The 25,872-nt window shown below is 50.9% G+C and overlaps 1 protein-coding gene and 2 long non-coding RNA genes across 4 annotated transcripts in view; 1 reads left to right on the top strand and 2 right to left on the bottom strand.

Annotated features, from left to right (window-relative positions):
* The window catches only part of CNIH2 (cornichon family AMPA receptor auxiliary protein 2), a 50,354-nt gene extending 35,990 nt beyond the window's left edge, over positions 1-14,364 (bottom strand). Inside the window, exon 1 of the mRNA XM_081841450.1 lies at positions 13,936-14,364. Coding sequence (XP_081697576.1) covers positions 13,936-14,016 — 81 coding nt within the window. The 5' untranslated portion in view covers positions 14,017-14,364. The remainder of the gene's footprint in view (positions 1-13,935) is intronic.
* Positions 14,365-15,788: 1,424 nt separating this feature from the next.
* On the top strand, positions 15,789-24,786 carry LOC309330147. Of its 2 annotated transcripts, XR_014151312.1 has the most exons (5): positions 15,789-15,995; positions 17,868-17,987; positions 18,861-18,912; positions 19,859-19,959; positions 23,165-24,786. It is a non-coding gene; the product is annotated as an uncharacterized lncRNA (long non-coding RNA). The 2 variants fall into 2 exon arrangements; XR_014151311.1 differs by lacking the exon at positions 18,861-18,912.
* LOC309330207 lies at positions 19,515-21,527 on the bottom strand. The gene is made up of 2 exons (XR_014151377.1): positions 20,971-21,527; positions 19,515-20,611 (listed from the first exon to the last, which is right to left on the bottom strand). It is a non-coding gene; the product is annotated as an uncharacterized lncRNA (long non-coding RNA).
* Positions 24,787-25,872: the final 1,086 nt, after the last annotated feature.

The raw sequence follows: 25,872 nt of genomic DNA, 5'->3' as shown, positions 1-25,872 counted from the left end.
AGAAGAGAAGACTCCCTGGAAAAGACCCTGATGCTGGGAAAGATGAAGGGCACAAGGAGAAGGGGACAACAGAGGATGAGATGGTTGGACAGTGTTCTCGAAGCTACCAGCATGAGTTTGACCAAACTGTGGGAGGCAATGGAAGACAGGAGTGCCTGGCGTGCTCTGGTCCAGGGGGTCACGAAGAGGCGGACACGACTAAACAACTAAACAACAACAACAACAATAGGCATTCCAGGGATGGGGTGTCAAAATTCATTCAAAATTCACCAGGCACATTTTGTAACTTGCTATCAGCCAAGTGAAGATGCCCGTGAGCCAGGATGGCACCTGACTTCTCCACTATCTGGAGAGGATCCTTGGATCTGGACTGTTTTCACACACTACAGCAACACATCCTGCAGGATTCTGTCAGTTATATTTTATCTGCACAATCGGAATGAATTTCAGGAACCAAAAAGTCACATTGAAAAATATGACTCTTGAGCTGTCTGGCCCCCAAATGGCAACTAGGCATTCCGTTTTGAAGACTGCAACCCTGGGTTTAAGGAGCCATTTGGCACCTAGATTATGTATCCACAAGGACGCAGGTGGCGCTGTGGTTTAAACCACAGAGCCTAGGGCTTGCCGATCAGAAGGTCGGCAGTTCAAATCCCCGCGATGGGGTGAGCTCCCGTTGCTCGGTCCCTGCTCCTGCCAACCTAGCAGTTCAAAAGCACGTCAAACTGCAAGTAGATAAATAGGTACCGCTCCGACGGGAAGGTAAATGGCGTTTCCGTGCGCTGCTCTGGTTTGCCAGAAGCGGCTTAGTCATGCTGGCCACATGACCCGGAAGCTGTACGCCGGCTCCCTCGGCCAATAAAGCGAGATGAGCGCCGCAACCCCAGAGGCGGCCACGACTGGACCTAATGGTCAGGGGTCCCTTTACCTTTATATATCCAAATTTCTAACACTGGGTGTCAGTGGGAAGTCACGTCTGGGGAGGGGAGGGTTAATCAAAGCAGCCGCCTTCCTTGCTATCAGTGGTTGATCCCAACATCTGGTAAATCTGGCAAGCTGGAGGGACAAGATTATTATCTCCATCACACCTCTGAAGGTGAGGAGAGGCTCCATTTTCCTCTAATCACTGCCAAAAGCAGTTGATTCTGCAAAGTTGTCCAAGTCCTTTTTAAAAGGCCATCTCAGGTCGCTGCACTTCATGGACAACAAAGTCCCTAAGCTCATAAAGCATGATTATTTCACATGCTTCAGGAACTTGCATTAAAAGGGAGGGGGAGAACCAAATCCAGACCTTGAAGAGAATGCCCATGAGCCCTCACTCAAACGAAGCCCTGGGCAGAAATTATCTTATTTTTCCTCCCCTTTCCTCTGCAGCTAAGCTAAGCATATTCGCTCAGTTGTGCAGACTAATCAGGATTCCATAACAAACTCTGAAACGCGTCACCAGCCTCCCCACTGTGCACCACCCCCAATATCGGAAGACCAGTTGCTGCGAATCGCAAGGGGCGAGAGAGCGACTGCTGGGCTCAGGGGTCCTGCTTGCAAACATCCCGGTGGAGCATCTGGTCAGACACCGTGAGAGCAGGACGTTGGGTGAGATGGGCCTGATCCAGCTGCCAGACACTTCTGACTTTCTTAGGCCACCCACCCTAGAAAGATGGCTCATGCCACGTCAGAAAACTGGCTCATCTAGCTCAATACTGTCAATGTATGCATTTGAAGTATGCATTTAAAGCACCACTTTGAACAGCAATGGCTTTCTGCCCCCCCAAAAAAATCCTGGGGGGTGTTGTTGTTGGGAGACCCCTATGCCCCTCGCAGAGCTGCAATTCACAGAGTAGTTTAACAACTGGGAAGAGAATAGGGGGCAGCTCTCAGCACCCTCCAATTCCCAGAGTTCTCTGGGAGAAGCCATGGTTGTTTAAAGTGCCATGGTTCTGCTTCAATTGCATGGTGCAGAAGGGGCCTGAGAGGTGGGGGACATTTTGTCAGGCCAAGACCTGCATTGCCTCGTGGCGCACCCCCCCCCCAGGCCTGCCTGTCAGTGATGGGAAGAGCAACAGGTGCTACACTTTCCTTTTTTTAATTGCAGGCTAAGCTGCAGTCGGGACATGGGTGGCGCTGTGGATTAAACCACAGAGCCTAGGACTTGCTGATCAGAAGGTCAGCGGTTCGAATCCCCGTGACAGGGTGAGCTCCCGTTGCTCGGTCCCTGCTCCTGCCAACCTAGCAGTTTGAAAGCATGTCAAAGTGCAAGTAGATAAATAGGTACCACTCCTGCGGGAAAGTAAACGGCATTTCCATGCGCTGCTCTGGTTCGCCAGAAGCGGCTTTGTCATGCTGGCCACATGACCCAGACACTGTACGCCGGCTCCCTCGGCCAATAAAGCGAGATGAGCGCTGCAACCCCAGAGCCGGCCACAACTGGACCTAATGGTCAGGGGTCCCTTTACCTTTACCTTTTAAGCTGCAGCCAGGGGAAAAGCAGTGGTTTCTAAACACTCTCACCCACTGCTTTTCATCCAGGCAAGCAGGGCGTTTTATTACAGTTCAAGGACACAGTCTTCAAAGAGGGTACAAAGCAGGGCTGGAAAGGTGTTGCAGAGGCAAAGTGGGGGGTGCCCTGGGTGCACATTTTTTAGGGGGTGCCTCCGCAACAGGCACAGAGCCCTGGCAGCTGAGGCAGCAGGAGGGTTGGTCTAGTGAGCAGGTGGATGGAGGCAGTGGGCAAGGAGCTTGTTGGAAGTGGGCACCGTTCCCCCTCCCTGGCGTGTACCCCCAACCCCAGTTGCCCAATCCACTGGGGGGGAGCACAACACTTGCCCTGCCCCAGATGCCAGCAACCCATGCTACACCACTGAGGTGTTGTGACCTGGGGAAATTCCAGAGCGCTGGACAGAGAGGCTGGGAGGACAGAATGTGGCCCTTGGTCTTTAAGTTCCCCACCCCTGGTCAACACTGGCTGGCAGCTTGCTCTCCAAGGCTTCAGGCAGGGATCTCTCCCAGTCCTACGTGGAGATGCTGGGAATGAACGCAGGGCCTTCTTGACCTCTCAGCCTGACCTACCTCACAAGGATGATATTAGTATAGAATTTTTTTTGGAGGGGGGAGACACCCATGGACACCACCCAGAGCTCTTTTGTGAAGGCAAGTGTGTCCGACTAAACATTAGGAAAAACGTCCTGGTGGTTAGAACTGTTTGACGGTGGAACGGACTCCCTCAGAAGATGGTGGACTCTCCTTCCTTGGAGATTTCTAAGCAGAGGTTGGGCAGCCACCTGCCAGGAATCGTTGAGCTGCGATACCTGCATTGCAGGGGGTTAGACTAGATGACCACAGGGGTCTCTTCTGACTCTACAGCTCCATGAATAAAATTGACGCAAACAACCCATGAATGACCTCACACTTTCATGAGCAGTTCTACGCACGATTCCCCTTTTGCGTACGACAACCCCGGGAGCAAGTTTTATTATGAATCTCTGAGGCAGCCATTCCACCTCCTGCCTCTCCGGGCTGCCAAAGTTGCACAACCCAAAACCCCTTTGGCATTTCTTTCTTGAAAAGATGTCCCCCGTCATCTCTGCCACTGGTTTTTCAGCATCCGGGCACACAAATTTGCCTAGATACCTGGCATTTACCCCCACAAACCCTTGCTCTTTCCTCGCGAAGAAACCTCTCTCTCTCTCTGTCGTCCCCCTATCACCTCGCCGCTGAGAAATCTGGAGCCAAAGCGACCAAAACCAGGGGCGACGTGTGCCCCACGTATCATTACTTTCAGACTAAGCTGTTCCTCTCTCTCCCCCCCCCCCCCCGCCCCACAGTGAGAACGGATATCAAAGGCCTGGGAGCTCGATTGCTGTTCTACTTCCATCCGCCCCCGTAGAAGCACAGCTCCCCCCTGTTCCCACTGAGACAAGAACCTGCCCCCAATGAGGAAGGAGGGGGGAAGATGATGGAGGAGGGGATGGGGGGGAAATAAATACAGCCGAGTCTTTTTCACCTCAACCGCACAGACCTGGGAGGTATGGTTGGTTGCCAGGGCAACAACAGCTGCCAATTGAGGGGACCCAGCGAGTTAAAACCATACCCAGCGGGCAAGGAGCTCTCCAAGGGCACGTTCACAAGATCATTCCAACATCGATTTGCTACCCATTGCACAAGTACACACACACACACACACACACACACACACACACACACACACACCGAGGCTCTATTTTAAAACACCCTTTCAACAAAGCAGACCCTTCTGTCAAGTGAGATGGGGCAGCTGTTTACGCAGCCTGGCACGCAGGGTGGCAAAGCAAGAGGCTGGCATGGGCCTGACCCACTGCCCCCAACCGCCGCAGGAAATTATCCCACATGGGAAAAGCCCCCAAGTGAGAGCCGACAGAGGGTCTGCCGTTATGTGTTTAGACCTAGGTTTGCACATTTTGGTTTTTCAAGATTTACTGGTTTTTCAAAACAACAAATAAACAAATCCCACCAGATTGTTTCCCCCCTCCGTGGAACAGAAATTAACAATACGTTGGGATTTCCAGCGGAGAATGTTACCCCCCCCCCAAAAAAGGGTACCAAGTTTCAAAGAAATTGTCGGAGTCTTGCTTGCCAGCCAGAGCTCTTATTGTGTTCAAGCATACACACTTTGAACACCCTTTGTGCTTTTGGTCTTGGGACTGCTGGCTTTCTAAAAACCTATTTTTCAAACTGCTGCTGGTGGCGCTAAATATGCCGTATGTTTTTAGTTGCACCTGAGCATAGATGATAATTTATGTTGCATTTCGCGGGGGCCACACTGAGGAGTTTATCACTGGGCTGGCCTGATGCATGGCTTGGCGCAGCTGCTTATAGATGAATTGCTTATGGTGAATTGTATTGGTGCAACAATTTTTGTTTTGTTTTTTAAACGTTGTTTTACGGACATTATGCTGCGTACATGACACTATGTTGTTTACTATGCTACTATGCCGTAAACGGAATGGTGGGCTTTGCGAGGTGGGGGGCAGCCAATAAATTTCTGGAATAAATAGGGAGTCTCGTTTTAAAACGTGAACAAGAGCTGTTCTGGAGCTTCTGGGTACAAGTACTGGGAAAAATGGGTCCAGGACAGTTAAATGGGAGACAGGCGAGAAACCCTACACACCACATACCACGCAGAACACCTTCGTAGAAGATGAAAACACAAGATAAGCAGAGCTTCCTGTGTTCCTGGATCAGACCACGGCTCCATCTAGCTCAGAATTGTCTCTGAGGCTAGCTGTGGTTCTCCAGGGTTTCGTACAAGAGGCATTCCCATGCCTACCTGGAGATGCCGAGGTTTGAACCCGGGACCTTCTGCATGCAAAGCAGGTGCTCCACCCCTGAGCCACGCATGGCCCATCCACAACACAACATAGGAAGCTACCTTATACTGACTCAGGCCGTCGGTTCCACCGCAATGGGCAACCACAGACCTACCTGGACTCTCCTTCCGTGGAGGTTTTTAAGCAGAGGTTGGGTGGCCATCTGCCAGGGATGCTTTAGCCGAGATTCCTGCATTTCAGGGGGTTGGACTAGATGACCCTCGGGGTCCCTTCCAGCTCTGCCATTCTGTGACTCTATGTGTTGAAACCGGATACCTTGGAACCATGGCTAGCTTGTGTATTGTTTCAGGTGCAGACGTCTTGCCACTGTATTCTGCTCTGGTCAGACCTCACCTGGAGTACTGTGTCCAGTTCTGGGCACCACAGTTCAAGAAGGACACTGACAAACTGGAACGTGTCCAGAGGAGGGCAACCAAAATGGTCAAAGGCCTGGAAACGATGCCTTATGAGGAACGGCTAAGGGAGCTGGGCATGTTTAGCCTGGAGAAGAGGAGGTTAAGGGGTGATATGATAGCCATGTTCAAATATATAAAAGGATGTCACATAGAGGAGGGAGAAAGGTTGTTTTCTGCTGCTCCAGAGAAGCGGACACGGAGCAATGGTTCCAAACTACAAGAAAGAAGATTCCACCTAAAGATTAGGAAGAACTTCCTGACAGTAAGAGCTGTTTGACAGTGGAATTTGCTGCCAAGGAGTGTGGTGGAGTCTCCTTCTTTGGAGGTCTTTAAGCAGAGGCTTGACAACCATATGTCAGGAGTGCTCTGATGGTGTTTCCTGCTTGGCAGGGGGTTGGACTCGATGGACCTTGTGGTCTCTTCCAACTCTATGATTCTATGATTCTATGAAACCAGGGTTTGCCACCAAGAATCTGCTTACATTACATTTTCATTCACCCCACTTTTGCTCCAAGGGTTGGGCACACACAGTTCGCCCTTCTTCTTTTTTAAAAATTCTTCCAACCATCCTATGAGGTTGATGATGAGAGAGATCTAGCCGCAAGGTTACCCAGCATGGTTCATGGCTGAAGATGGATTTGCACTTGGTCTTCCAAGACCTAGAGAGACGCTTCTAACAGTCCATCACATCACGTTTGACTTTGTTCCATTACAAGCATGCCTACATGCGATAGATGGGCCTGCAAAACTGTACTTACCACATTCACTAACAAATAATTTTGGTGCCTGCTTAAAGCAGTTTTGCTTAAGCCTATCCAGACAGGCAGCTGATGACCTGTTTTAATCTCCTTTACTTCTAATTATTTTTCACTGCTTTTCACTGTTTTTTATTGATAATTTCAACACCGCTTGCGACCCATTTGGAGGTTTTACTACAATCAAGTAATGTATAAAGCTTCTTAAATAAAATAAAAACAAACATTTCACTCTTCCTTTCATTTTTCTTTCTACACCCAAGAAGAGAAGGTTTTTAAAGAAATCTGCAGAACTGAGACATAAGAGGGAGAGATATCAGCACGCTGGAGGGAACCTTGAGGGCTGAAGGAATGAAAAGAAATATTTAAACAAAGGGGGCAACCCGTCCCCAAAACACCCCAATGAAGAATCGAGCACCCTCATCACTCACAGAACTGGGGGGCGGGGTAGAAGACTGAAAACTCTGGAGGTGGGGGAAACATGCTGGACCAGGACCCGGGAGTCCCGAGTTCCAGTTTCCACGCATCCAAACGATCTTAGGCCAATCACCATCTCTCAGTCTAACCTACCTCACAAGGTCGCTCTAAGGATAACTAGGAGGGGTGAGAACCATATCTATCACCTCGAGGTCCTTGAGGGAAAGGTGAGATACAAATATTGTAATAACAAAAATGTTTGAGCTTATAGCATCCTGCAGGCAGCGGAGGCTGGTTCATAAGGGCAGGTCCGTTCAGTCTGCCCTGGGCCAGCCCTCACCTGCCTGCTCCCTTAGAATCACAGAATTGGAGAGTTGGAAGGGACCCCCACCCCCCAAAGTGCAGGAATCTTTTGCCCCATTGTCCAGAGGGTAGGCACTGTCTGTCACCTTCCTCTTCCTCAGTGTTGCCCCTTGAAGAACTCAACAGGGAGGGGGAGAAAGGGAGGGACTCCACCTGTCACTAGCTCTGGCTCCGCCCCCTTTTGGGCTCCCCTGCCCTCTGCCCCACCAACCCCAATGGGCACCAGCAGCAATGCGGCTTGGCAGGAACCCCAAGCAGAGGGGCTCTTTCTAGGAGGAAAGAACACACCTCAACCTGCTTCCCGCAGACAATGTAAAAAATGGAAATAAAGAAAACAGGGATTGACGGGGAAAGATGCAGATTAGTGAGCTACCTGCACACCTGCAAAAACCCTTAAATATTCCGGCAACGACTGCAGAGTGCAGGCTTCAAAGCTACCCCAATAAGGAAGACGTTTAGAACACATCCTCTGCCCACCCAAGAATCACGGGAACTGTAGTTTGCATCCCTCGCAGAGCTCCAGTTCCCAGCACCCCCTTAACAAACTCCAGTTCCCAGTGTCCTTTGGGGGGGGGAGGCAAGGGCAGGATGTGCTCCAAATGCATGATGTGTATTTGAAACGTAAGGATTTCCCCTACCTACTCATGAGGACTAGGAGCTTAAGGTGGCATTGAACGCTACTAGGCAGCCATTACTGCTTCCGTGGCTTAAAAGTTCAATGTGTGAGTGACGGAAGCAAGTGTTTTTGAAGTGGCAAAGGTATGTACACACGCCCGATGTGGGGGGGGGGTACCAATTGGATTGAGGAGGGGGTGTCTCGTCCATAAGCAGATATCCTTTCCCCGCCTCCCCCCTTTGTTGCCTTATCTGGCCTGCGAAGCAGCCCTCGCTTTCTGTTTCAGAAGCTGAAATCCGGCTTTTCTCGGAGTGTACCAGAGAATGTGAGTCGACTTGCCTGACCCTGTGGCTTGCGGTGAGCCGACTCGCTTGACTCCCAGGGCTCGCAAATCCCGAGAGGCAGCCCATGCTGACTTTGCAAGGGTGGAGAGGAAAAGGAGAGCCCCCGCAGGACACTTGCTCTCACCACCAAGCCAGCCGAGCACATGGCTTTTTCGTTTCTCCCCCTGCAACGTCTGCCAAGCCTCCCCCTTACTGGTGGGTCTAAGGCAAATGTATTGTAAAGAAGCAGGCAGAGGGCTGTGCCCACCACCGCTGCCGCCACCGCTTTATAATTCATTCCCAGACCACGGCACAGATTGCCGCAACTGGCATGTCACCGCGACCCGATGCTCCTCAAAATGAGAAACGGCGGACTTCAAACCCAGCCTCGCACATCGTGTACTCTGAGATGGAGTCCCTCCACAGTAATCACAGATGGGTGGAAAGAGATAGACGCACATAGGAGAGGCAAACCAGCAGTTCCACTGATCCCAGAATTCAGAGGTCCTTTTTCTATTTTTCTTAACGGAGACGGCAGGTCGTCAGCCTCAAAGCCTTTGCATGTCCAGCTAGCTGTCATCCCCGGCTTCACACACGAGGCTCCAAACAGTTCCTGCTTCAACGGGGGGTCGGGGGAGAGTGGGATAGTCTGGGTTGGGGAACCAGTGGCCATCCGGATGCGGCTGGACTTGAACCCGCACCAGCCTCAACCAGCACAGCCAATGGTCAGGGATGAGAGCTGGTGCACTGTTAGTGGGTAGAGTGTCGGGTCAGGACCAGGGTTCGAATCCCCCATTCAGCCATGAACAAAGCTCAAGGGGGAGACCTTGGAGTCAAGCACTGGCTATCAGCCTAATCTACCTCGCAGGGCTGTTGTGGGGATTAAAGGAGGAAAACTGTGCAAGCCAGCCCTGTGCTCCATGCGGAACTGGGGAAGGGGTGTATATTAAATGAATAAATGTCCCAGGAATAAATTGGTCAGAAGACTCGCTTGTGTTGCAACCCCACACACCCAACACACCTTATGCTTTCGGTTCTGCGGAAACAATTGATTTGGCTTACACAAATCACACAAGGCTTGAAGTTCGAAAAGCCCTTTAAGTCTCATCGGCAAACACAGGATGGAACACAGAGGTGTGTCTTATATACAAGGTTAGATTCTGTGACCTTTCAGCCCCCTGTTGTCTATTAGGAACGAAACATTAGTATTGCTTGATTAGAAACGCGGGAAGTTGCCTTAAGGCATCAGGCTATTGAGCAGCCTCTGTAGCTTCATCTAGTCCAGTACTGCCAACTCTGGCCGGCAGTGGCTCTCTAAGGCAGAGAGAGAGAGAGAGAGAGGTCTTCTTCGTCATCTTTCCACTGGAGAGGCCAGTGACTGAATCTGGGATGTTCTGCATGGAGGGCAGTTCTGCTCCCTCCCCCTTAGCAACAGAGGGAGATGCTTTATAATGAGCCAAAACACCAGTCTGTCTAGCTCAGTACTGTTTACACTGACTGGCAGCATCTCTCCAAGGTTTCAGGCAGGGGGCTCTCCCAGCCCTAGCTGAAGGGGCTGCGGCTTGAACCTGGGACCTGAAAGCAGATGCTCTACTGCTGCACTACGGGCCTTCCCTCAGTGGAAAAAGCAAATGCACTCTGCACATGCTCAATTACCCTTGGAACATCCTGCATAGAAAATAGTCTACGGCGCAGTTCTGAGTTAAGCTCCCTCTCCAAACATCCTCAGTGGGGGGAATGGACCAAAGGTGCTCTGCACATGCTTGATTGTACTTTTGCCTTTCAAACTAAGCCTGGCTATGACTTTAAAGCCATGCCAATCAGCTGTGCATATTATACCTGAGTGTAGGAGGCAGAGACAGAGAGGAGGGCGGGCTGGGATGCCATATTGTGGACGGCACACCTGATGCACTTGGTGTAATTTCATCTGAGAGAATCTGGTGCTGTCTGGGAAGGCCTTCTCAAATGCAGCAGGGGGTTGGGGGGTGGGCTGGCTTACCACATTCTGAAGTGTATTAAATAACCCCCACTTTCATCTAAGGAGAACACCAAGCCTCTTACAAGAACATTTAGTCCAGAATCTGAAATCGCCTAACCACATTACTGCCCGCCCACCACACAATTCCACGCACACAAGCACAGAACAAAATCCTGACCACCTATAAGCAGCCCCTAACATGACGGAACGGGACGCGGGTGGCGCTGTGGGTTAAACCACAGAGCCTAGGACTTGCCGATCAGAAGGTCGGCGGTTCGAATCCCCACGACGGGGTGAGCTCCTGTTGCTCGGTCCCTGCTCCTGCCAACCTAGCAGTTCGAAAGCACGTCAAAGTGCAAGTAGATAAATAGGTACCGCTCCGGCGGGAAGGTAAACGGCGTTTCCGTGCGCTGCTCTGGTTTGCCAGAAGCGGCTTAGTCATGCTGGCCACATGACTCAGAAGCTGTACGCCGGCTCCCTCAGCCAATAAAGCGAGATGAGCGCCGCAACCCCAGAGGCGGTCACGACTGGACCTAATGGTCAGGGGTCCCCTTTAACATGACGGAAGGGAGGCTACTCTGGTAGGGCAAAAGGGGGCACAGCCCCACCCCCTATACGAACATAGGAAGTTGCCTTATTATATACCATGCCAACCATTGATCCATATAGTTCAGGATTGCCTACACTGAGTGGCAGCAGCTCTCCTGTGTTTCGGGCAGGGACACTCCCATTTCTACCTGGAGGGGTAGGGAATCAAACCTGGATTTTGCATGCAAAACAGGTGCTCTACCACTAAGCTATGGCCCTTTCCTTTCCCCTCCCATGTTAATGTTTATTAATCCCCTGCAAAGCAGCTATGGCCCTTTCCTGAGCCTGCTCTCAGCCTACCTTCTTACTTACAGCCAGTCCAGAGGGTGGCCTGGACTCTCAGCTTCCTCCTCCTCCCCCCTTAGTCTCAGCGTTGCCCCTTGTATTATTCAGCAGGAAGGAGGAGGGTGGGGGGCAAACCTAGACTCAGCTGGCTCTGCCTGCCATTGGCTCTGGCGCCACCTGCTGGCGGGCTCCCTGCCTGCTGCCCAATCAGCCCCAATGGCAAGCAAACACCCCTGGGGGCTGCCTCCATCCCTAGGCCACTCTGGTAGGGCATAAGAAGACTGATGAAGCTTGAAGCTCCTGACGGTAACTGGACTGTGCTATGTGGTCTTATGCACCAGAGCTGCGGAAGGGTTTGCGCAGGGCGCTCTGTTCTAAACCGCACATATCAGGATTCCTTGCCACAGCTTGTCATTTTTGAGTCTCATTTCCCAAACTATTCCCTAACCTTTCAACGTATTGTTAATAATAAACAACTCTCACCCCACTGTGACTTATCGATGCCAACGAAGGTGTGTTTGTGTGTGGGTGCGCATGGGTGTGTGGGTGGCGGAAGAACACATCCAACGAGCAGAAGAAGGGAGAGGGAGGGAGACACAGGGCTGCAGCAGCCAAGGGGTTAAAAGACAGTAGCATTCGGATTATTAGTAGGGAGCATCATTTTGTAAACATATGTAGTTTCCATGGCAACCAGAGCCAGGTTCCTTGGTTACGGATGGAGGGTGGGGGGGGAGAGAGAAGGGAAAGCAAAATTAGGAGGGGATGGATGGAACAGAGGGAGGAAAATGTGTGTGTGTCCCCCCCCCCCTTTTCTTTTCTGGGATTCCTGGAAGCGTCACCGAAAAGGAAGGAAGGAACAAAAAAAGGGGGGGGTAGAGAGAGAGGACAGGGAGTCAGGTCGTCCCAGAAAAAAGCACATGAGGAATACAAACGGATAGATAACTAAAGCTATTTTAATACGAACCTCCCCTATTTTCTGTCCGACTCTTCAGGCAGAGAAAAATGCAATAATAGGAAGAACGTGTGGGGAGGGGGTGGTGGAGAGGATTCTGAACCCCACAAGAAAAAAAAAAGTGCATATTCCACCACCACCAATCCCAAAAAATTCTTCTACCCTCCTCACCACTGTCTTTCTTCTTCCTCTTTAACAAAAAACCCCCAGTTTTTCAATAACAATGGAATGGGCAAATTTTTTGAGAGGAAGGGTGTTAAATATCAAGCCAGAGGTGCAGTCCTGTGTGAGGTGCACTTCTCCCCAGCCACAACCCCCCCCCATACCTTAATAACTATAGGGAGAGCAAAGAAGATGAAGGAAGGGGAAAGAAACAGCAGGTAGTGGTTGGACTGAGCGAAAGTAGGATCTGCTGGCTTCTGAAATCCTCTCCCACTGTCCCCCTGAATGAGATTCTTTGCCCGGTAACAGCACCCCCCCCCAAAAAAAAAGAGTATCAATTTCCTCCAATAGGCCCAGAAATAATGCTGGATTTTGTAGCACAGAAACACTGGTTCCTGGTATACAGGATGCCGACTGCCCGACTTCCCAACCCAAACCCATGAAAATCTCTAGTGCCATGTTTACGGACCCCCAAACGCAGAGGGATCTCTACCTACCACACCTAATCCCCAACCATCCAAATAAATCCCCCCCCCACTCTTCAGTTTTCTCATCCACATGCTCCCCTCTTTTCAGAAACCCACCTGCGTTCCAGCAGGGAGAAGAAAGAAACCCCACAAACCGTCCCACAAACCCACAAACCAGATTTGCAGATAAGGCAGCTGCTCACAGTGCCCCACATTTGGGGGGCTATTTCTTTGGCTTTTAACCACATTGTCCAGGACCCCTTGCTATTGCCCACCTGAACCATCTACCCCCCTTGCTTTGTGACCCCAGCACCCACTATTTGAGATCAAGCAATTGCTGCCACCCCCATCCCAAAACCCTCTGGGCAACAGCCACTGGGCAACAGCCTTACGGAGTTTAACCCCCCTCTACTTCCTTCCAGACGGCAGACGGCTGGCTCTGGGTTCAAGGGACTGGGGAAGAAGACATGTAGCCAAGCAGGAACTGGGTGAAAACATCACTGCCCCACCACCAACCCTTTCAGAGATGAGCTCTCCCAACTTCCCCATCACCAAGCCTCCCTGTGGGGTTTCCTCCAGCCCCATCTTCACCTTCTCCAATCTCCCCCCACTGCCATCTATCGCCCCCCAACACACTGCCTGCCTGTGCTCCCCTCATTCCATTCCCTAGCCCTCCACTGCTTATCCCTTTTAATTGCCCCAGCTTGACCCCTCTCTCACCCCAATTGCCTCCCTACTCCCCCACCCCACTGCCTGCCCCACTGGAAAACTCTGCTGTCTCATATCACCCCCAACACACTTTGGCAGCTGCTGCCCCCTTCTTTGAGTCCCACTGAGGAGTCCCCTGCCCCCACCTCCCTAATCCCATTTAGTTCCTCAATGCCCCCCAATTTCCCGATCTCTCCACCCCTATTTCCCCCATTTTTGACAACATCCCAACCAACCGCTCATTCCGCACTTGCCACCCCACTGCCTCTTGCCCTCCCCAGAGACCCTGCTCCCTTTCTCCCCCCCCCCCTGGGGTACCCCAGATGTTCCCCTCCACGAACCCCCAGCCCGTCACAGAGCCCCCCCTGCTTGGATCTGCCTCAGCCCCCAGGTGCATTTAACCTCCCACCCCATTCCTGTTGCCTATAAATGCCCCCCACCCCATCCTGCCCCGCTTGGAACATCCCCTCACCCCCCAGCCCTCCCCACACACCCAGCCCAGCTCTTCACCCCCCACCCCACATTCCCCCCCCTTCCAGGGTGGGGGGAAGCCGACGACTCACATGCCAGATGACGAAGAAGATGAGCGAAGCGCAGAGGACCAGGGTGAGCATGTAGCAGAAGGCGGCAAAGGTGAAGGCCATGGCGGGGCGGAGGGGGCGCGCCGTCGGTGGTCGTCCCAGTAGCGGCGGTGCTGTCGAGGGAGGGGGCGGCCCGCGACCTCCCCCCCACTTTGGCAACCTCCTCCTCCCTCCCCCACCCCCCGCCCCCAAGGCAGCAAAGGCGGGCGCGCAGCTACTCCGCCATGGGGCAGAGCGGCAGGCGAGGAAGGTGCGAGGGGGCGGCTAGAGGAGCTGCTGCTGCTGCTGCGAGGTCCGCGACGACGCCCCCTTCATCCTGCTCCTTCGCCGCCGTCTGCCGGGAGAGGGAGAGCGAGGCGCCCTCGCCGACGACGACGGGGAGGAGGAGGAGCTGCAAGCGGCGGCGGGAAGGCAGCGGGGCGGCGCCACCGAAGAGAGTTTTCCTTGGCGGGGCTGCTTCTACCTGGAGGAGCTGCTGCTGCTGCTACTGGAGAAAGAGGGCGGGCGGGGAGGAGGGAGTCGCCCCAGGAAGGGTGCGCGTCCCGATCTCCCCCCCCCCCGGTTGGTGGGGGGGGGTAAGAGGGAGAGTCCCCTGCTCGGCTCCCAGGGAAGGAGGAGCACGTGGCGGGGCTGCGCTGGGGGGGGGGCGGGAGGCGCCCGGAGAGGAGGAGGAGCGAGGGAGCCTCGTGGGGCTCCAGTCGGAATAAGGCAGCGGTGGTGCAGTGGTTAGAGCATAGGAGCCAACTCCTAGGGGCCGGGGTCTCCCCAATAAAATAGTTGAGCATTGCCATTCAAGTGGCGCGCGTGCGCGTGTGTCGTGTGATTGATGGTGCGGGACAGGGCTTCCTTGCCCCACCAGATTTTCTTGGCACTCCTGGAGCTAGAGCATTGCGGGAGGACCGCGGAGAGAACAGGGTTGGGGTCCCCGCCCTCCTCAGCCACCAAGCTTCCATCTTGCGCCTTGCCTTCCCCGCCACTCTTTCAGTTTAACCTACCTCGCAGGGTTGTTGTTGTTGTTGTGGGGATTAAATGAGATGGGGAGGCGGAATGGGAGAAGAACCACGTGCCACGCCAGCCTTGAGCACCTTGGAGGAGTGGGGTGGGGAAAGGGAAAGGAAAGCAGAATATGAATGCAAGCATTAAATAAATAAATAACATGAGATCTGTAATATGGGATCTACAGTGCAATCATAGCGGTGTCTACTCGGAAGTAAGTCCCTGTGGAGCTTACTGTCAGGTATTAATAGCTTACATTCATACCTTTCCTTCAAGGAGCATACCCATGGTTCTCTGAAATTTTTTAGTCCTTCCAACAGCCCTGTGAGGTAGGCTAGGCTGAGAAACAAGCGCCTGGCCAAGTGTCACTCGTTGAATTTCGCGGTGGAGCGGGGATTTGAACCCTGGTCTCCGGCATCCCAGCCCAGCTCCTTAACCACTACACCTTTACACAGGGGGAGAAGGATTTCATACAGTAGCGTGGAGGTAATTAAAGGGGTCTTTCGCCTGCCCTTCGACACTATACATGTAGAGAGAGAGATATATAGGACCCGCTTTTCAAAGTTCTTTTAATGTTGTGTTTTATACCGTAACCCGCCCTGGGACCTTGGGTAATAATAATAATAATAATAATAATAATAATAATAAATGATGCGTAAAAGGAGATGTTAGGGCTGCGGTGCTGCGTTCAAAGGGGTCGAGTCTGCAGAGTGTGCGCGCGTGTGAAAAGGGGGCGTGGCCGTCGGCGATCGCTCGTGGGCGTCAAATGTGAGTCGGAGGAGGCGTGGCTCTGGGTGTCGGAAAGGGGGCGTGGCTTAGGGGGCGCTGCATACAGGCGCGTGTGAAAGCATCGAAGGCAATGTGGTTGCGCGCCAGTGTGTGGAAGCGAGTGTGGAAGAGGTCGTGGTTGTCCATATGGGGGCGGGGGCATGATACCGTATACACAAGCATACACTGAGCAGTAGCCCATCATGTTACATCTACTTAAGTGTAGCCACTTTGGAATAAAAGCTCATTTAGGCCCATTCATTTCAGTGGCTCTGCTTGTGAGAACTTACAGTAGTTGGAACCCGCACTTCCCCATTTATTGCTCTGAGCCCCGGAAAGTTTTATGTAGTGGCTAACAAATATAGATGATAAATGCATAATACAAAAAATGAGAGGGGGGAGGAAGGAAATTGGAGAGAGGTTTTGACTGTGTGGATGCATGAGGGGCTTGTGCGTGCATCAGTGGCGTAGCGTGGGTTGTCAGCACCCGGGGCAAGGCAAGTAATTTGTGCCCCCTAACCCATGGATTTGCGCCCCCTAACCCATGAATTTGCGCCCCCTAACCCTAACCCCCAGATGTTGCGCCCGGTGCGGCCGGCCCCCCCTGCACCCCCCACGCTACGCCACTGGCGTGCATAGAGGAGAGCGAGGGGGCAACTGGCTTGCCTACACGCCATACGCTTAAAGCACATGTCTCCCCACCACCAAATAAACTGGGAACTGTCGTTCGCTAAGGGTGCTGGGAATTGTAGTTCTGTGAGGAATAAGTTGCTGTTCCGAGGATTCTGTCTGTGTTTTAAATGCATTGCAGAGCTGTGTGTGTGTGTGTGCATCAGACAGACAGACAGGGCAGAATGGGGCACATATCCTGTCAGGAAAGAGTGAATGGGAAAGGCTTGTGTAGGAGTGTGGATTATGAGGGAGAAAACATGAAAGGGAAATGTGAGGAAGGAGTGTGTTTGTGCTACGATGTACCAGGCTCTTCCTCACACCTCATTCTTCTCTTTCCCGCCCAAATCCATTCCTATGTCTCCTCCTGCCTCTCACCCGTATTTTCAGTCAGCTCCCTCATAGTCACGGTTTCCTCGCAACGTCTCTCTCCTGTATGCAGTTGTTTCTTTCGTCTCTCTCTTATGGATGCAGTTCTTTCTTTCACTTGCAAGCTCTCTCTCTCTCACACACACACTCAGTGCCTTCACCACAGGCAGGACGTGTGAACAGACAAGGGTTGGGGTGGAAAACAAGAGGGGGTGTGCTTGCGTGTGTAAGAATCGCACGGGGTCTCCGTGTGAAGGAAAAGGGAGCCGAATGGGAGGCCAGGGCAGCTCCATTTTGGTGTGCATGGGCACACTTGTGTAAAAACATGAGGGAGACAGTGTTGTGGCTGGCAGGGAGGGAGGGAGGGAAAGTGGTGCAACTGATTGACAGAAGCGCAGTGTGTGAGAGGAATGTGTGGTGTGTTAGGACTGAAAGATGTTATGAGAACCCTTTTTTTAGTCAACAGATTTTTAATCCAACAAATATGTATGCATAAGATAGGTACACGGCGTGTTTTATTCAAGAATTCCTACATAGAAGTGTCTTCTGTAAGGTACAAGGGCAGCCAACATGATGCTGACTGGATGCTGTTGGACTAAAACTCCCACCAGCCCCAGCCAGCACAACCAGTGGGGATGGTAGCTTATTTAGGGGTAAACTACAGTTCCCGGGATTGTCAGGAGGAAATAATGTGTGTTCATATATGGAGCGTCCGCAGCCCTGGTCACTGTGTCTGTCTCTCAGTGTGTCCTTTCCCCCCATAACTCTTAAAAAAGACAGACGGCTCTTAATATACACATTCAGAGCTTCTTTCCTCACTTGCTGATGAAATCTGACAAAATGTTCTATTCTGTCAGAAGCATCGATCAGTTGTCAACAGGAGCTGCCAAAGCAAGCTGTTGGATCCCTTTTTGGAGATTTGTGTGTTTTTTTAATGGGGTGGTAGTGTCTGAGTGTTTGTGCACCCCCCCTCCTTCAACAGAACTTCAATAATGCATGGTATTCTAATTAAGATTATTGCTCCAATGAATCAGTGGGTAGTTACACACAATAATGAATATTTTATTCATTTAAGTTGTGATTGGAATGTGTGTGCCTGTGTGTCTCTCAAGGATATTCCAGGCTCCTTCCTGAACGTTTATATTCCATTCTAAACAAAAGACAAAAGCCTTGTCCTACCACAGTTTAAAATTCCAAATCACAACTTTTTAAAGTGGAGGCAGCCTTAAGAGGTATGTGGTATAGTGGTTAGAGCGCTGGACTCACAACCCCAACTTTGACCAGGGTTCAAATCTGCATCCAGCCCATGATTGTGGGCCATTCACTGTACTTCAGCCTAACCTACCTCACAGGGTTGTTGTGAGGATAACATGGGGAAGGGGGAGCCATGTACACCACCTTGAGCACCTTGAATGAAAGGTGGGGGCTATAAATGTTATAATAACTGAGGGCTCCTTCAAGATGCAGTTCTTTATTCCATTTATACCCCATCTTTGGAGCTCAAGGTTGTTCTCTCCATACCCACGTCTTTTACCCTTCAATCTTCCCAACAGTCTTGTGAGGTAGGTTAGGCAGAGAGTTGGTGCCTGGCCTGGGATCACCCAATGAGCTTTGTGGCTGAGCGGGGATTTGAACCCAGGTCTCCCTAATCCTATTTTGACCATTCCAGCCACCTGCCTCAGAACCAGGGTGATGCTATCGCCACATTTTAATAAATGGGGATGAAGCTTATTTCAGGGAGGCCATTTTGGTTCTGGTGTGTTACAGTCAAAAAGAATGGGAAATAGGAGGAGTATCCCCTGCAGCAGGCATGTCCAACAGGTAGATTGTGATCTGCTGGTAGATCACTGGACATCTGTGGTAGATCACTGGTCGATCACTGGCTCCCCCCAAAGAAGCCCATCAACTTTGGCTCCCCTAAAAAAAGCCCTCCCTCCTAAAAGAAGCTCAACAACTTTGACCTGAACCCCAAAAAGGGGGTAGATCACTGTCAGTTTTTAACTCTGTGAGTAGATCGCAGTCCCTTGGGAGTTGGCCATCCCTGCCCTACAGTAATGTGCATCAGCTTCTGCATTTCACTTGTACCTTCTCACACTTCTTTCCAGTACCAGGTTTCTAGAGAACGTTTGGACAAGACCCCATGGCCTGTCTCCTTCAGTGAGCCACTCCTTTACAGCAAGCCTTGCTCGGACTTCAGCCTTTGCAACTGGAACCTCAGCGTTCCTGAGGACTAGAAACCTGCTTTGAAAAACAAAATACCCAGCCATACCAACCATTGGTGCCAGCCTTGCAGCACTCCATTATATCAAAAAGCTACATTTACAGCTTGGGACCAGGATACCTGAAAGATTATATACCCAATCGATCACTGTGTGCAGTAGGAGAAGGCCTCTGGCAGATATCATCTTTTGATATAGGAATTGGGCCTGTGTTGTGTTGTGTTTTGTGGTAGCTACCCCTTTGGATCTCCCTCCCATTAATTATGGTCTCTCTTGCCATTCCAGCAGCTGCTGAAGACCTTTTAACAAGCCTTTTAATGTAAGATCTTTCCCAGTCTGCATCTGTACAGTACTGGAATTGTTTCGAAGGTGTTTGCTGCCCTGGACTCCTTCAGGAGGAAGGACCAGATGTAAACTTAAATAATAACAATAGAATCTCCCTCTTTTAAAGGCTTAGAAATGGATTCAGATTTTCTGCATGTGTGGGTTCAGATATTGCAAATGTTTCATCACAATAACAACAGCACTAATATATATATATTGGTTTGGGTGGTACACATGTGCATTTAGCTTTATTAACTGATTGATTAGCTGCAAGTGATCCAAATTAAGTCAGCCCAAAAAATGCCCTAATCAGTTGACAGGCCAGGGAGGTGGGGTAGGGCACACAGAAGAAGATGCAGTTTTCGGCAGATAACATACCTTACAAAAATATCAGCTCTAAACCCCATGCAAATCCCTGGAATCTGGGCTTTGTATTCTGGAGGCTTTGTCTACTTGTTGTTGTTGTTGTTCAATTTGTCAGAAACACATTGGGGCTCCCCCCCCCTTCCCCCAAATCCCTCAGTATTGTTAATTCAATTTTGAGCCGTTCTTTCACGCAGGTTTTAAAGGAACTAATCCCATCTCTTGGATTACACGATGCAAGAACAACATCGAGATCCACCCACCAGCCCCTTCTCTCTGCCCAGAGCGCCAAAGTGAGGTAAGAACCTTAGGGAAACAGCAGTCGCTGTGTGATCCTGGCTTTAAGACCATGTCACTAACCGAAAAGCGATGGGGTTGGGGGAGAGGAGGCTCGGTTTAGGTTGCCCAGGCAACTGAAATCCTCGACTTTGCAACCTTTATAATCTCACAGGCTTTGTTCACGCAGCCAAGTTCGTGCGGATGCATCCGATGTAAACAATGGTGGCTGGTGTGTCATGGGGACTTGTGGGGCAGAAGGCAGGGAGCCCCAAAGCAGGTGGAGCCAGAGCCAAGGACAGGCAGAGCCAGCTAATTCTAGCATTGCTCACAGCCTCCTCTTCGCTGAGCAATACAAGGGGCAACACTAAGACTAAGGAGGAGGAGGAAGGCGGCAGGCAGGACCCACCATCTTAGGGACTCCGGTTTCTGTAGGGTTTACTCCTTAGCCCAGAGGTTTTCAACCTTTTTAAGTCCACGGCTCCCTTGAATAACTACATTCTTCCTGCGGCACCCCTGTGGGGCTCAGGAGCCCAGTTATGTCACCCCTTGCCTGCAATGCTGGCAGTCTCTCGTCCTTTTTTGCACACCCTTCCCTTGTAGAGTTTCCTCAGTCTCCTCTCCCCTCTTATTGGGAGTCCTCTGGGCAGCAGCTGTTGCTGCTGCCGCCGCCTCTGGTCTCTGATCTTAAAGGTAGAGGGACCCCTGACCATTAGGTCCAGTCGTGACTGACTCTGGGGTTGCGGCGCTCATCTCACTTTATTGGCCGAGGGAGCCGGCGTACAGCTTCCGGGTCATGTGGCCAGCATGACTAAGCCGCTTCTGGCAAACCAGAACAGCGCACGGAAACGCCGTTTACCTTCCCGCCAGAGCGGTCCCATTATCTACTTGCACTTTTACATGCTTTCGAATGGCTAGGTTGGCAAGAGCTGGGACCGAGCAACGGGAGCTCACCCCGTCGCCGGGATTCGAACCGCCAATCTTCTGATCGGCAAGTCCTAGGCTCTATGGTTTAACCCACTGCGCCACCCACGCCCCTGTCTCTGATCTTACCCCACCCCAAAGAGATGTGGTGTTATGTATTCAGTGGTCTGTGTTTGCCTGAGCTTGAGTCTGGACTAAGGAATCTGAGCTCCTGTGTTCTGATTTGATACATTATGTCCAATTACAGAACATTTCAGGATTTGGGCCTCTTCCATTGGCCCTTGAAGTCATGATTTGCAGCTTGGAAGTTTAGTCAGCCAATCACATTGTGAGTGGGAGTGGCCCAGGCTTTTAGAAATGTATATAAGTGGTTGGGACACGGGTGGCGCTGTGGGTAAAAGCCTCAGCGCCTAGGGCTTGCCGATCGAAAGGTCGGCGGTTCGAATCCCCGCGGCGGGGTGCGCTCCCGCTGCTCGGTCCCAGCGCCTGCCAACCTAGCAGTTCGAAAGCACCCCCGGGTGCAAGTAGATAAATAGGGACCGCTTACTGGCGGGAAGGTAAACGGTGTTTCCATGTGCTGCGCTGGCTCGCCAGATGCAGCTTTGTCACGCTGGCCACGTAACCCGGAAGTGTCTCCGGACAGCGCTGGCCCCCGGCCTCTTGAGTGAGATGGGCGCACCAACTCCAGAGTCTGTCAAGACTGGCCCGTGCGGGCAGGGGTACCTTTACCTTTACTATAAGTGGTTGCTTTGCCCATTTCCCAGTTATGTAGTTCAATAAAGGCTCTTGCTGTTATCACTGTGTCTTGCCTTGTGGGAACCCACCTGCACTTCACATGCCTCACACTGTCCATTCCCAACAGCAACGGCTGGAGGACTGGCTGGCTGGGTTCCCTTGACTGCCTGCCTGCCTGCTTGCTTGCTTACTCCGAGGCTGCCTCACCTTCTGGCAGCCAGCACCCCCTGGCCAGCCCCAGAGGCACTATCCCCTTTGGAGCTTGTAGCCAGGGCCACTGCAACAAAGAGCTGTGCAAGCCTTGGGGAGGCAGAGATATGAGATGGCATCAGAAGAGGGAGGGGAAAAGGGACAGAGGCCTGTGTTGCCTGTGGCATCCCTGACCATCATTCAAGGCACCCCAGGGTGCCACAACACACTGGTTGAAAACAACTGCCTTACCCTTTTCTTCTCCCAAAGATATCTCGCAAGAGTCAGAGTTTTCCTTTTCCTAGATGGGCTACCTTCCCAGCCCCATCTGCCCCCCACTTCCCTCTACCATATTGGGCACCACATTGGCTACTCTAGAAGGAGTATCATGCTTCCCATCTGTATTCTTCTCTCAAGTGTCCAAAGCACTTCTCATGCCCAGGAGATGTTGTGCAGCAACACTTTCAGAGCCAAAGGTTCCCCAGCCCTGATAAGCACTGTGCCTGTTGATAACAGTAGTTGTATTGCTTTCAATCTTTCTAGTTTTGTTGCCATTAACATCCATAGCAGCTTCACTTATTTCATGGAAAATCTGCTGGGACTCTCGTAGCACCTTTACTTTTTTTAAAAAAAACAGCCAATGCTCTGGAACGTTATGCAGATACATAAGCACTGGCACTCAAGAGAACTGCTTATTAGCGCATATTACAGTATTCATTAGGGAACAACTGAAGTAGCAGTGCAGGGACGCGGGTGGCGCTGTGGGCAAAACCTCAGCGCCTAGGGCTTGCCGATTGCATGGTCGGCGGTTTGAATCCCCGCGGCGGGGTGAGCTCCCGTCTTTTGGTCCCAGCTCCTGCCCACCTAGCAGTTCGAAAGCACCCTTAAGTGCAAATAGATAAATAGGTACCGCTTTATAGCGGGAAGGTAAACAGCGTTTCTGTGTGCTGCGCTGGTGCTGGCTCGCCAGAGCAGCTTCGTCACGCTGGCCACGTGACCCGGAGGTGTCTCTGGACAGCGCTGGCCCCTGGCCTCTTAAGTGAGATGGGCGCACAACCCTGGAGTCGGATACGACTGGCCTGTATGGGCAGGGGTACCTTTAATGAAGAGGGAAAACACAGCTCTGGGACTACTTCTCCCCACCCGAGGAGCAAATGGTGTCACCTGCTGGTTGGAGTACTGGCAGTGTTAAATACCTTTTCTTCTTCTGGCAAGTGAGTGAAGTGTTAACAAAGCTTTCAAATTTGTAACAGATTAGAAGGAAACAAGAGGCTAGACACCTCTTTCCTTTCCTTTGATGAGGTTCCAGCTTCATGCCAGCAGTTTAGATAATAACGTCTATTTGCATTTCTAATTAAAAGCTAGAGGTTGCATTTCAGTGGGATGAAGACCTTTAAAAGATGCCTGCTTCATAAGCTGAACCCATTCAGTCAGAACTAACCAACTAACCAACACTCCTAAGAAGCTATTCATAGGATTGCAGTTGTTCTCATCCTAATAATGACTATATGGGCTACCAGAATAAGCACCTGCAATTCAAAATTTACCACTATGCCCTCCATCACTGCCTGATTGCTCAAGGTAAAGAAGGCAGCTACATAATATTCTTTCTAACAAATGTCCAGCTACTTGTTTAGTATTAGCTGGCATAGTTATAATCTGTAACAGAGGATTTTCCTACTATGCTACAGTCTAAATTTCCATATGGTAGTTTTTCTGGTTTGGTATTCTAACTGTTATATTACAATGTCATTAGACCATCATGAAAGTTGTTCTAAATGTTGTTTTTAATGATGGGACCTTAGAGTGAAAGGCAGGTAATAAATGAACAATAAGAAGTATTTATATACCTGCTAAACGAGGATAACCCTTTATGCAAACTGCTACATAAGCTTTTGCCATCAGAAGCATCTGTTATTTTTTAAGCTGCTACAAAACTTTTAATTAGTTTTGCTGTAATTCCTCTAGAAGGTTTTGCCTTGCAGGGTATGGTGTGTTTTGAGGGTACAGAAAATATAGTGTGGGCATCACTGTGGACATGTAGACTTTTCCCCTGTGTAGAAATGCTTTGCTGAGTCTGCTCCCATTGCCTTGAACTGACCTTAATACTTGCCGGCTGAGGGCTTAAAATAGAGACTTGGGGAGAAACAGGACAATAGCATATAGATCATTCACACTACCAAAGGCAGCAGAAACAGCCTGCTCCGCGGCGGCCCAGTCCCTCGCCGGCTGTTCTGAGCCACCCTGGCACAGGTCGGGCAGGCTGGAGGTTGCTGAGCAAAGCAAATTCTTATTCTCTCCCATATTCAGCTTTGTTTCCTACCCGAGAGCAAATTGGGTTCACAATGGGGCAATTAAGATTTGGTTGGAAAACGTTGCTGGTGGGTCAGCACCCTCTAGTGGCTCCTTTGGGGACAGCTTAGGACAACTAAGGCTGTGTACACACTGTACCTTTAAAGCACATTCCCGCCCCCCTCAAAGAATTCTGGGTGCTGTAGTTTATTAAGGGTTGCTAGGAATTGTAAGTTTGGGAGGAGAAAATTACAGTGCCCAGAATTCTATGAGGGAAAGTCTATGTTTCAAATGTGCTTTTAATGCCAGTGTGTACAAAGCCTATATACTGTTACAAAGGTTGCACACCACCCCAGTCGCTGCCAAGCGGTAGCAAATTTCCAGGGGGTTCCAGGCGCTTACCCAGGGTCCTGTTTCCGTTAGGAATTCAGGCATGTAAGAGACTGTAGCATTTTAAGATATATGGTTTTACACCTCTATACACCTGGATCTAGGTAGAGGAAGAGAGTTCACAGCATGGGGGGGGGGCTTGTTCCCCACAACAGCACATCATTGGAGCTCATGTCATCCGGCACACCATTTCCATGCCTTTTTCTCAGCCTGCCAATATGGTTCTGCCCCACCTGGAGCTCTGGCACCTCCTTCTCCTTCCCAATAACACTTGCTAAGCAGCCTCTCTGTTTTAAAAGGGGCACATTTTTCCTGTGTGGCAACTGCCCAAATCTCCTGTCTCTGTCCACTCCTCAGAGCAGGAGGGAAGGGTAGCTTTTTGCATTGCCAATGGCCCTTAATAACCCAGTACCTGACTCTCCATTGTTTCTCAAGGACTCTGCATTTAGCTAGCCCAGCAAGGCTCGTTTGCGTAAACTAACCCAGGAACTTCTATGTGTGGCCCATTTCAGGAGAACTGCTGCAGCCTGCATTTTCCCTTCAGTATCCCAAATAGTATCTAAATTCTACCATTTTACTAATTTCTGACATTCACTAACTCTTAGCAGTTATGAGTGCACTTGCATCCCTAAGCTCTGTTACCCCTAAATCTGTACTAATACATTAGGAGCTTTGTGGTACCCTAAAGGCTTTGGTCGCCTCCACACCATATATTTAAAGCCCATGGCTTCCCCCAAAGAACCCTGGGAACTTTACCTCCCACAGAGCTAAGTTCCTAGCACCCGTAACAAACTACAGTTCCCTCTAACTGAAGGCATGTGCAATAAACTTGGATTTAAGGGTAGTTCAACAACAGCACTCCAATGAAGGCTGATATAGTGCAATTGTTGCCTAGTCTAGGGGTGTCCAAAATCGTCCCTGAAGAAATCTAAGCCCAAGGTGATCCATTTGGTCAGAAACCCTGAAGGCGTTGCCATGTCGTCCTCTCAGTTCTAAGCATGGCCAATTTCTTCCAACACCCTGGCTGCTTCCATGAGATTCTCCTCAGCTACTTGGATGGCACAGAGCATTATGGCTCCTGGTTTGAGGACACCAAAGTCTGACTCGGCTGCAAGGAGGAGCTGGAGGTTTCCCATGCCACCTATGATGAGCTACATGAGGACCTGGAGGACTGTGCGGCACGACTGAGTGCCTTCCTGGATTCCACTTGGAGGCATTGCAGATTCATTAATGGTACACGCATCTCTCATGAGATGATCGATACAAGCAAGTGCCCGTTCATGAGGAAAGGCATTGCTGGAGACTGGAGGAACCACTTCTCCTGCCCACTGCAGGCTGAGCTCTTCAACAAGAAGCACCAACAGGTAACAGGAGACCACTGCCTAAATTTCATTGACAGCTGCAT

The sequence above is a fragment of the Podarcis erhardii genome, assembly GCF_964252035.2.
Source record: "Podarcis erhardii genome assembly, chromosome: 15".
NCBI lineage: Eukaryota > Metazoa > Chordata > Lepidosauria > Squamata > Lacertidae > Podarcis > Podarcis erhardii.
The sequence above is the reverse complement of the archived record's forward strand: the minus strand, read 5'-3'. Positions and strand labels throughout refer to the sequence as shown.